At 50.1% G+C, this 11,624-nt stretch overlaps 2 protein-coding genes across 2 annotated transcripts; both read left to right on the forward strand.

Annotated features, from left to right (window-relative positions):
- The first annotated feature begins 596 nt into the window (after positions 1–596).
- Positions 597–3,682, forward strand: ccr9a (chemokine (C-C motif) receptor 9a). Its single transcript, XM_026150707.2, has 3 exons — positions 597–669; positions 1,838–1,903; positions 2,013–3,682. The coding sequence occupies exons 2-3, from the start codon at positions 1,856–1,858 to the stop codon at positions 3,108–3,110; spliced, it is 1,146 nt and encodes a 381-aa protein (XP_026006492.2). The 5' UTR covers positions 597–669; positions 1,838–1,855; the 3' UTR covers positions 3,111–3,682.
- A 3,328-nt stretch (positions 3,683–7,010) lies between these two features.
- Positions 7,011–11,371, forward strand: bfsp2 (beaded filament structural protein 2, phakinin). Its single transcript, XM_026149518.2, has 7 exons — positions 7,011–7,545; positions 7,992–8,074; positions 8,451–8,607; positions 9,624–9,785; positions 9,867–9,995; positions 10,089–10,321; positions 11,068–11,371. Exons 1-7 carry the CDS (start codon positions 7,102–7,104, stop codon positions 11,156–11,158), a joined length of 1,299 nt encoding a protein of 432 aa, XP_026005303.1. The 5' UTR covers positions 7,011–7,101; the 3' UTR covers positions 11,159–11,371.
- The last annotated feature ends 253 nt before the right edge of the window (positions 11,372–11,624 follow it).

Here is an 11,624-nt window from a genome sequence, read left to right on the forward strand (position 1 = left end):
AGAAAGTTGTACAAGTCAAACTGCACCCAGATCAGTTTCACACCCAGGCGGATCTGTGAGTATAACCTGCAGCAGCTTCGTGTCTGTGACACAGAGCAGCAGAAACCTGAGGAAATGTCACCAACTGCATTCTGGGTAACCTCTCAGGCTTCACCATGTGAGCCCGGGCGAGTCCCGGTGTGTGACGCTACTTCTGTTTTCAGTTCTTAGGAGCTCCCGGGTTCAGCCAGCTGATTTTCCCCGACTTCCTCTTTGTGGTGTCCGAGCTTCTCTTTTCATTTTCCTTTAAACTCTCCTCAAAACAGCTCAGCACCTACAAAAGGCCTCCTTTGTACCACAGTGCTGTGCAGAAGTCATCTCCTTACATGTTGCTGTGATACATGGAAATATCAGCCAATAGCAGAGTTTGTACAACTCTAACCAGCTGTAAGTAAATATTTGTTGTTATTCTCAAGGGTTCGGATTCAGGATCATTGGATTCTGGGGGTCTAACATTCAGGGATGTTGATGCGTTCGTGCTCACTGTCTACTCGTTATGAAATCGTAGCCACTCCTCTTAGACAGCTGATGTAACTTCTGCTTTCATACGTCACTTTTGTGGTCTAACGGACTTAGAGTGCAAAAAGCGCCAAACAGCGAGACACACCAGAGACGACGAGACGCCTGACGGTGAGTCCACGCCTGTCTGTCTGTGTCTGGTCTTTGTTTCATGGGGAAAGCGGCGAGCTGCAGACTTTGATTTCCGAGCGCAGTGTAAAGATGTTTTTCACTTCATCATTAACCATCCCATAATAGTCTAGTTGTGAGCAGATCTCAGATCGCCTCACCACAGACTCTGAGATTTCAGATGATGTTTCTGGTTTTAGTGGTTCTAACAGGCACACGACGATAAATAACTGCTCGTACTGCAGCACTTTTAATTTCTCTTTGCTATTTGGGACCCGATGAATGTAAAACACAGAATTACCAGATTTGTGTTTCTGGGAAAAATGAGATCCACATATGAGGACTTTCATTTTACATTTCAATAGAACAGTAGCTGCATAATGTCCTGTAAGTGGATATCAGGCTCCTGTAGAGCAAAATTTAGTATTTTGGTCTAAATAACCCAAAATGTGACGTCCACATATGTGGACGCAGGTCCTAGGAGGACCAGGATATTTGTGACTCACAGACACGTCTGGAGAATTTAAAGTACTCTGGGATCAGTAAAATTATTAATACCACAGTCTTAAATGACCCAAACACTCAAAGTTAGGTACTCTGTGTGCAGACCTATGTGAGACGAAGAGCTTAAACTTTAAAGTGGTCAAACCGAGGACTCATTTTTATGCCTGAAACATTCAAACAGTCGAGTTTTCAGTGTTTGAGCACGTGATCCGCTTTAATCCTCAGCTTCATTTAAAGAAACGAGTTCTTTAATGTCTGTGAGTTTGACGGTTACACGTTTCACAGCACTTATATTCACCCAAAGGCTTTTATTTTGGTAAAGCTATTGTACGGGGGTACTTTTATAGTGTAGGATCAGGGCTCAGTAGTACTATTTAAAAGTACAATACAGTTTGTAACAGAGTAACAGAGTAAAAGTACTTCAAAGAGAGTAAAAATATGTCCTTTGTCCTACACTGACTAAAAACAACGTGCAGAAAGTGAAGCAACACAGACATGAGTCAACAGCAACAACGTCACAAACTACAAAAAGCATGTGACCAGCGAGCGTAGGAGGAGCGGCGCCAGGCGGCTTTAGCTTGTTCTTTTATTTTGTTTCCTCTTTTTGGAGGTTTTGTTTGTGTGAAACTCGCTGCACCTTTTCTAACCCGAACACCTGTGTTTGTAGGTGGATGACCTTTTCACCATGAATGTGACCTCCATGGATGACATCATCACAACAATGATCACAGAGGTAACGAACCCTGATTATTTATTGATTTATCCAAGTATGTATCAGCAGAGTGCTCAGGTGTGCTCAGGTGTGCTCAGGTGTGCTCAGGTGTGCTGTCTCTGTCCATCAGAAGCCGTCTGCTTTCAATCCCTCGGCCACCTCTGACAACTATGACTACTCAGAGGACTACGGAGACGACTTGCTGTGCGACCGGGAGTCGGTGCGGGTGTTCAGGAGTCACTATGAGCCACCGCTCTTCTGGATGATCGCCCTGGTGGGCGGAGCCGGGAACCTGGCCGTGGTGTGGATCTACCTGAACTTCCGGCGCCGGCTGAAGACGATGACCGACGTGTACCTGCTGAACCTGGCCGTGGCCGACCTGCTGTTCCTGGTCACGCTGCCGCTGTGGGCGGCCGAGGCGTCGCACAGCTGGATCTTCGGCACCTCCCTCTGCAAAATAAACTCCGCCCTCTACAAGGTGAACCTGTTTAGCAGCATGTTGCTGCTTACCTGCATTAGCGTGGACCGTTACATTGCCATCGTGCAGACCACAAAGGCGCACAACTCGCAGGTGGAGCGCCTGCGCTGCAGCCGTTTGGTGTGCGCGGGGGTGTGGCTGCTTGCACTGCTCCTTGCCACGCCCGAGCTGGTATTTGCTGCCCCCGCAAAGGTGGAAGGGAGGACGCAGGACTACTGCCGTATGGTGTTCCCGACCCACCTGGGGAACAACACCAAGATCCTGGTACTGTCCCTGCAGGTGAGCATGGGCTTCTGCCTGCCCTTCATCGTCATGGCCTTCTGTTACAGCGTCATCGTCGCCACGCTGCTCAAGACCCAGGGCTTCCAGAAGCACAAGGCCATGCGTGTCATCCTGGCGGTGGTGGTGGCGTTCGTTGTGTCGCAGCTGCCTTACAACAGCGTGCTGGTGATGGAGGCGGTGCAGGCCTCCAACATCACCATCACGAACTGCGATCACCTGAAGGCCTTTGATAAGGCGGGGCAGGTGCTGAAGAGTCTGGCCTACATGCACGCCTGCCTCAACCCCTTCCTCTACGTCTTCGTGGGCTCACGGTTCCGCCGTGACGTGGTGCACCTGCTGCGCTGCTGCCGCTGCGTGCCACCCGTCACCAAGATTCAGCTGTCCACCAAGTCCAGCAGGAGCCCGCTGAGCTCCACCCGAGCCTCGGTGATGTCTGACAGCGAAACCTCGCAGGCGCTGTCGCTGTAGAAACCGTCACCGCGTAACTTCCTGTTTGTGCCAGGGCAGCTGTACAGCAGACGCCTCGATCGCAGGAAGAGTTTTTAAGAAGCTTTGATTCAACACATGTGCTGCTTCACCCTAACATCCACCCACAGACAGTCATAGCCCGCTCACCTGAGAACACCTTCACCTCAGAGCACAGGACAGGTGGAGGCTGGGCGCGCCTGCTGGTTACAGCTTTTACAGTTTTGGGGAAAACAAAAAGAAACCTTTGTAATGAGAATGTAAAACCTCCACATCATTTTCTGAGCCAGGACTTTTCCAGGTGTTTCCAGGACTTTTCAGGGCTTGCTTGTACAGTAAACATGAAGCTGTTTTTAAATGTGACGTTTTAGCTGCTGTATCAGAGACGGGACCGGTCTCCTCGCTGCGTTTGAACAGAAACTGAGCCAAAGCTGAAATGTGACTAATGCTGTATATAACCCTGTTTGTGTGTTTGTGTGTTTGTGTGAGTGTGTGTGCGTCACACCAATGTAAATGTTTTGGTTTTCTGAGTTATGAAAATAAAGTGTGAGAGAAAAACGGGGAAGTTGATGAAACGCTGTCGCACTCTTTTCTTCACATCCTTCCTTCTCTCATCCTGTTTATGATCTTTGTTCTGCAAACACACCTCAGCAGCTTCACTGCACACACAGCAGTGAACAAGTACAACACACACAGCTACTCTTAGTACCATTGATGTTCATTTAGACTCTTTTTCTCCAATTGATCTTTCTGAGTTAACTTCAATAATTACTTCCTCCAAACCATCAACGTGTCTTTTAGACCCCATTCCTACAAAACTGCTCAAAGAAGTCCTGCCATTAATTAATTCTTCGATCTTAAATATGATCAACCTATCTCTAATAATCAGCTATGTACCACAGGCCTTCAAGCTGGCTGTAGTTAAACCTTTACTCAAAAAGCATCTCTAGACCCAGCAGTCTTAGCTAATTATAGGCCAATCTCCAACCTTCCTTTCATATCAAACATCCTTGAAAGAGTAGTTGTCAAACAGCTAACAGATCATCTGCAGAGGTTTATTTGAAGAGTTTCAGTCAGGTTTCAGAGCTCATCACAGCACAGAAACAGCTTTAGTGAAGGTTACAAATGATCTTCTTATGGCCTCTGACAGTGGACTCATCTCTGTGCTTGTCCTGCTAGACCTCAGTGCAGCGTTCGATACTGTCGACCATAATATCCTATTAGAGCGATTAGAACATGCTGTAGGTATTACAGGTACTGCGCTGCAGTGGTTTGTATCATATCTATCTAATAGACTCCAGTTTGTGCATGTAAATGGAGAGTCCTCTTCACACACTGAGGTTAATTATGGAGTTCCACAGGGTTCAGTGCTAGGACCAATTCTGTTTCAGGGCTCTGCAGATGAATGAGTCTGAGAGAACAGACGAGACATCTGTGAGACGCCATCGTCTTATTTTACTCTTGTTTTTACAGCGGGGATTGCGACATGTCTCTTTCTCTAACCTCAAAATCATTACATCACATCCTCTCTGAGGCTCAGTGATGGGAGGCTGAGAAAAAGGAAGCTGACCTCAGGTCTGTGTGGTGTCATATTCTCATGGGTCACTGGGACAAAAACAAAATGTGACAGACAGAGAAGTGAAAACCAGAAAAGCTCGCTGACTGGCACGCCACAGTGCTCAAACGCAAAGGTCAGGCCTGTTCCAGGATCCTGCTGCGAGCTGAGGTGTTGATCCCAGAAGAAAACAGCCAGCCGCCCTCACAGAGGAAGTGCTAAGCCCCGCCCATCACACTGGTCAGAGGGCTTTGAACCAAGAAACTGCCGCCTCTTATCACTCATTAGTCACGTTGCCCACTCACGCAACACGTGCACGCTAACACAGTCAGTGTGTGTGTGTTCTCACTGTGACCACAGAGCACATACATCTGCACTGCCCCTGCTGAACATCTGGCCAACATGTGGCCCACATCTGCAGCTCTGGGCCACAGTTGGGTGTGCCTGACGTCTTGCGGTCGCAGCTGTGCCTCACGTGGGCCAGGAGTCAGGTGCTTTGTGACATCTGGGTCATGCAAACATGACCTCTGGGCCATGAGGGGCACAGTTACCTGAGCTCTGAGCGGCCAGGTGCTGTAAACAGCTGAGAGGACCAGTTCACCCGAGCGTCACTTACATGCGGTGCTTCCTTTAACGACTGACGACGCTCTGCTGTGCTTGGCTCAGTGGCGCCACCGCCGACTTTTTATCTTTGACGTTGTTTATAGATGCAGATCTGAGCGTGCTCAGAACCTGGACCAGAAAGAGTCCGACGCTGGAAACTACTATCCTATGAACTGGATCTCTGATTGATGATGACTTACTGTGGTTTAAGGCGTGTCCCACCTGACCATTGCAGGTGTTCCTGCAGCTCCCTGCTGTCGTAATAAGTCAAGCACAGTTAGGAGGTCGAGGCTGAGTTTGATCTCCAAAAGCTTCCTCAAATCTATCCAGAGCAGCTGAATCTTCACTCACACTGCAAACACGTGTTCCTCCAGCTTCAGGTGATATTCCCAGGTACGACACCGTGATCCACAAACGCAACTTTCTGTCCGAGGTGGATCTAAAGGATGGGAGCAGACATTTGTCTTGAAAGGTTTGGAGGACGGCGCTGCAGCAGGTTTCTAAAGGGATTCATGGTTGGAATCTGGACACCAGAAACCAGAGTTCAGATTAAAGGTGTTTGGAAGCTGAAAGTGATGACTGGGTCTGCTTTACAGGGTGGATGAGACGGGCTTTTACCCTCAGAAGTCCAACGCATCTTTTAGCAGCTGGGAAACTTTCAACTGCTGCGTTGGCATTCACCACTTCCTGCCAACCGCAAAGCACTTCCTGCTGAGATTCAGCACAAACAATCTGACAAAACCTGAACAGACGGCCCAGGTGTTTCCACGCAGACAAACAGCTCTGTGTTTGCTGCCATGGTAACGGCCCGGCGACAAACACTCAAAGATTACACGAAGCTAAAAACGGCTGGGCCAACATCTGCCAGCTAGCGAGACGATGCGAAGGGTTCAGGTCTCTGTGAGAGACTGTGAGGGCAAAACAGCGACGAAGAAGCAGTGACTGCGTCCTCTACAGGAGCACAGCAGAGAGGCCGAACCACTGCATGAACTCCTCCACCTTCTCTGAGCTTACGGTGGAATGAGGCTGGGAGGAAGCTGCAGTTTGACCAATCAGGAGCAGTGTGCGGGGCGTGGGGATTAGCACGCATGCAGGTGTAACTGGAACACCTGTGAAGGCCTTAATGCTGAAGGACACCTGCAGGTTCAGGAGCAGCCGCTGCCTTTCAGACCTGAATGCGTCTGCCTCAGTTCAGCCCGAGCTCCGCCCACTAAAACCCCTGGAGCTTTAGGAACCCAACGACACCACGACAACATCTGGCTTCAAACAAGAAACCATGCTGCTGAAACTTTATTTAAACATGTAGATTAAACTTTATTACCTTCATGAATAATGGCGTTGCCTTCATTTTTGTGCTCGTGTGTCATGTTTTGAGGGTTTTCCCAGGAAACATGAAGAACAAGTCTGTTTATCAAAACAGGAAGTTTATTCATCGCAGCTGTTTCTACTAAACTTTATTTAAAGAGTTCTTTACCTGTTTAACAGCAGATATTCTTTATTGATCTGAAACAGCAGTGATGATCTAACCCTCATCTGCTCTCTGTTTATAAACAGTGTGTGTGTGTGTGTGTGTGTGTGTGTGTGTGTGTGTGTGTGTGTGTGTGTGTGTGTGTGTGTGTGTCATGTGACCCAGACAGGCTTCAGGACCCTTCCTGCCCCCCCCCCCCGCGTGCTCGCTCTGCTGCCTCAGCTCTTTCAGACTCTTTGTTTCAACAAAAGCTCCAAACACAAACGCTGGCTGAACAAAAGCAGCCATGTTTCCAGAGCAGCCATCCTCGCATAAATCCCGGTAGCGAGCGGGTCTGAGCGGTTTGACACTGGCAGGTGCTGATCGTCATGCCTCTGCCCCGACGCCGCTCATCCTTCCTCGGACAGACGGCCGCCGAGCGTCCACCCTCTGCCTCCTGCGGGAGAATGGGCTCGGCAGGCACCTCTGCCCCTCGCGGCGTCTTTGTAGGCTCCACCCCACCAGCGAGTGTCCCCTCTGGCCTGGGGACGCGGGTGTCACGGCGAGCTCTGGGCATCAGCAGCGTGTTCCTGCAGGGGATGAGGAGCAGCACAACACCAGTGCTGCCCCGAGGCAGCGAGCGAGCAGCGGGGAGCGGTGCGGCGGCAGCGGGACTGAACAGCTGTTTGATGGAATACCGCGACAAAGTGAGAGCGCTGGAACAGCTGAACCAACAGCTGGAGGAGCAGATCCGCCTCTGCCTGGACCGCAAGGCCTCGAGCGCCGGAGCTTGGGGACCCCTCAGGAGGGAGTGGGAGGAGGTTTACAGACAGGTGAGGGGGAGGGTCTAAACACCTGGCTCCATCTCCACACCATCCTTCATCCTATCGGCATGCTGCTCTCTGAGGTCAAAGGTCAACTCAGGCCTCTCCTTTCTTAGATCGTGGTGACAGTGACGCGTACGGTCCACGTGCCTCGCCTAAAAAATCCTAAAATACAAAAGTCACCTGAGGCAAAAAAGTGAACCTAAAAAGTGTGCACGAGCAGCCGTGCACGAGCAGCCACGTTACGTCAGCTGATTCCTCCACAGATAAACATGTTCTGAGGTGTGAGAACAGAAACTAAGTATTCGGTGTTTGAGTCTTGCTGCTGTTTTTATTGGATCACCTGAGATCAGGTTAGGCTGCGGGGGCGTTACACTAAAGGTAACGCGTGGAGATAACGATGCCCCCCGCTGGCTGCAGCCACTCTCAGCTCTGTTTTCCCACACTCTGTGCAGGTCAGTGAAGCCATCCTGGACAACGCCCGGCTGATGCTGCAGACAGAGAACGTGCAGGCCAACGCTGAGGATTTCAAGGACAGGTCAGAGGTCAAACTCACACTGTGATCAGCAGTGAGCTGAAATGTGGCAGTGATCAGTGACAGACCTTCTGTCAGTAAACAGCAGCGTGAATGTGAAGTGATGGTTTCTTTTGGTCTCAGGTGATCACATGGTGCCCTTGTGTGGCTGCTGGAGGGTACAGCAGACACAATCATCAACCACATTATTCATTATTTTTAAGCACTGATCATAGACTTTATCTAAAAAACAACCCCAACATGGAGCATCTGGTGATCAATAACCAGCCTCCTGCCCTGTGAGTCTCTCCTCCATGTTGTCCTGCGGCTGGTGGTCCTAGTTCTGCTCAGGAACCAGGACCATCAGCTGCAGGCATAGTGACTGTGGCTCCCCCTGCAGGTTCGAGAACGAGCAACCGTTCCGTCGGGCAGTGGAGGAGGAGATTAGCTCGCTGTACAAAGTGATTGATGAGGCGAACCTGACGAAGGCGGAGCTTGAGGAGCAGATGGAGAACATGAGGGCGGAGCTACGCAGTCTGGAGCACAACCATGAGCAGGTCCCACCAAACTCTGTTCAAAAATCTCCCAATTTAAGCTGCGGCAGCAGATGATGCCACCATTTAGAGAAAGGCTGAAAAACTAAATCTTAGAATTTAAGCTTTTTTAAATAAAAAAAAGTAGAATAAGAAGAGTGACAGCAGCCACACAGTAGAGCTAGAGTCAGAACTGTGACAGCGGAGACACAGTAGAGTGAGAGTAGAGTCAGAAGAGTGACAGCAGCCACACATTAGAGTCAGAAGTGTGACAGCGGAGACACAGTAGTCAGAAGAGTGACAGCGGAGACACAGTAGAGTCAGAGTAAAGTCAGAAGAGTGACAGCGGAGACACAGTAGAGTCAGAGTCAGAACTGTGACAGCGGAGACACAGTAGAGTCAGAGTAAAGTCAGAAGAGTGACAGCGGAGACACAGTAGAGTCAGAGTAAAGTCAGAAGAGTGACAGCGGAGACACAGTAGAGTCAGAGTAAAGCCAGAAGTGTGACAGCGGAGACACAGTAGAGTGAGAGTAGAATCAGAAGACTGACAGCAGACACACAGTAGAGTCAGAAGAGTGACAGCAGCCACACATTAGAGTCAGAAGAGTGACAGCGGAGACACAGTAGAGTGAGAGTAGAATCAGAAGACTGACAGCAGACACACAGTAGAGTCAGAGTAAAGTCAGAAGAGTGACAGCGGAGACACAGTAGAGTCAGAAGAGTGACAGCGGAGACACAGTAGAGTCAGAAGAGTGACAGCGGAGACACAGTAGAGTCAGAAGACTGACAGCAGACACACAGTAGAGTCAGAAGAGTGACAGCAGCCACACATTAGAGTCAGAAGAGTGACAGCGGAGACACAGTAGAGTGAGAGTAGAATCAGAAGACTGACAGCAGACACACAGTAGAGTCAGAGTAGAGCCAGAAGAGTGACAGCGGAGACACAGTAAAGTCAGAGTAGACTCAGAGCACGTGTGGCAGGTGTGATCTTCCTTTAGCTGGCTAAGGTCATGTGAGCTGACCACTTCTTCTCTGAGCAGGATGTGCGGATCCTGTACAGTCAGATGGCGGGACGTGATGTGGACGAGCCCGACGCGCCCATAGAAACCAGTCTGGACCAGATCTTGGCCTATATCAGGAGCCACTGGGAGAAAGTGATGGAGAAGAGCAGGGCTGAGACTGACACCTACCTGGACTGTAAAGTAAGGTCCTCTCACCTGCACAGGTGTGCCAAGGTGTGTGTGTGTGGGCGTGTCTGACCTGTGGCGGTGTGTGTCCTGCAGGAGGCACAGTGCGTGAGCAGCAAGCTGAGTCCAGAGGAGGAACAGGTGGAGGCGCTGAAGGCTGAGTGCAGTGACACCGGCTGTAAGATCCAGAGTCTGCAGGCGGAGACCGAGTCTATCAGAGCCCTGGTGAGCCACATGGCAAGCAAGATCTGCACAGATCAATAAGCGATCAATAACCTGATCGAGTTCCCACTAACTGGTTAAATACACTCTCTGCAGAAACGCGGTCTGGAGAACTCGCTGAGCGACGCCCGTCACTGGCACGACATGGAGCTCCAGAATCTCGGCTCGGTGGTGGCCAAGCTGGAGGCGGAGCTAGCCGACATACGCAGTGAAATCGAACAGCAGCGTCGCGACTACGACACGTTGCTGAGCAACAAGCAACGGCTAGAGCAGGAGATCGACTTGTACCACGGCATCCTGGACGGCGAGGAGAACCGCTTCGAGACGCTGTGAGTCGTCGACACAGAACACAGACGTTACCAGAGCAAGCCTGGTCATTAGTCAGCGCACACACCTGCTAATCAGTAACATCCCATCAGAATCCTCTCAGCAGTCACATCTTTTTGTCTTCTTAGGCATGGCAAATTTATTTGTATAGCACAATTCAACAACAAAGTGATTCAAAGTGCTTTACAGAGACATTAGAAACAAAAACAAATAAAAAGCATGGAGCATTCTTAGATACGAAGATGTTTTTATGTGTGTGTGTATAAGAGGTGTGCGCATGTGCACGTGTCTGCATGCATGCGTTTGTGTGTGCGGGGGGGGGACTTACTCTAAAGGTCACAGAGTGCCTCGTACACTCGGTCATGTGACCAAGCATTCACGGGAGCGCGTGATGGATTTCCCTTAAATTTGATTAAAATCAGGGTTCATACCTCAACACAGAGCAGAGGTCAGAGGTCACAGCAATGATGTCACAGTAATGTCACAGCATAACAGCCTCCTGCTACAGTTTGTAGAAAACACACATTTATATATTTGTGTCAGTGTTCATAAATTCTCACAGGAATTTCTGTTATTACTTCAGCCCACCTGCAGGGGGTGGGGCCGCACTTTGGGACTGATGTAGACGTTTACAGAATCAGCTGATGAAGGATGTCGGCACTGCGAGCAACACGAAATATGAATTAGACTCAGTCTGACTGTTAAAGGAGATTCTGGGTAAAACTAACACAAACACTTACCTGTCCAGGTGTTCAGATCTCCACTCAGAGCCCGAGGGAGCTGCTGCTCCAGACTCCAGGAGCAACCCTCCAGGATCTCCAGGACCTGCAGCACAGTGACCCCAGAGGAAAGCCTGAGCAGGCTGACCCGGTCTACCTGTGCAGGTGTGGAGGATGCTGGAAGTGCAGTGTGCGTTTCAGCTGCTCGGTGTGGATGTGACGTGTTGTAACGGTCTTCAGGTGAACCTGCCGAGAACACCTGAGGACCCGCCTGAGCCCGACTGGACCTGAGACTCGTGTTGCTCTGTGTTAATAAAAGTGAATGTGACGGTGCATTCAGGAGCTCCTTGTTTCTTTCAAACTCAAATAAAGGTGTGAGAATGACGTCAGCGTGTCACAGAACGCCCTTGACTATATGCAGAGCTCCCGCCCTCCAGCCGGCGCTCACAGCTCCGAAGCATCAACACCAACTTTGCGCAGGAGTGAGCACATCTCAGCTCGTCCTGGTGGTGCTTGTCATTTTGTGTGAGGGTGGTGCCTCACAGGGGTGCAGTGATGGCTGACGGCCTCGCCAAATCCCCCGGTA

This window comes from Astatotilapia calliptera, chromosome 18 (genome assembly GCF_964374335.1).
Source record: "Astatotilapia calliptera chromosome 18, fAstCal68.1, whole genome shotgun sequence".
Lineage (NCBI taxonomy): Eukaryota > Metazoa > Chordata > Actinopteri > Cichliformes > Cichlidae > Astatotilapia > Astatotilapia calliptera.

Bases quoted from the DNA above. Each gene is read 5' to 3' on its own strand.
- ccr9a (XM_026150707.2), top strand. From the start codon at position 1,856: ATGAATGTGACCTCCATGGATGACATCATCACAACAATGATCACAGAG. The intron at 1,904-2,012 runs GTAACGAACCCT...TCTGTCCATCAG, and splicing joins TCACAACAATGATCACAGAG to AAGCCGTCTGCTTTCAATCC.
- bfsp2 (XM_026149518.2), top strand. From the start codon at position 7,102: ATGCCTCTGCCCCGACGCCGCTCATCCTTCCTCGGACAGACGGCCGCC. The intron at 9,786-9,866 runs GTAAGGTCCTCT...TGTGTCCTGCAG, and splicing joins ACACCTACCTGGACTGTAAA to GAGGCACAGTGCGTGAGCAG. The intron at 10,322-11,067 runs GTGAGTCGTCGA...TTACCTGTCCAG, and splicing joins GAGAACCGCTTCGAGACGCT to GTGTTCAGATCTCCACTCAG.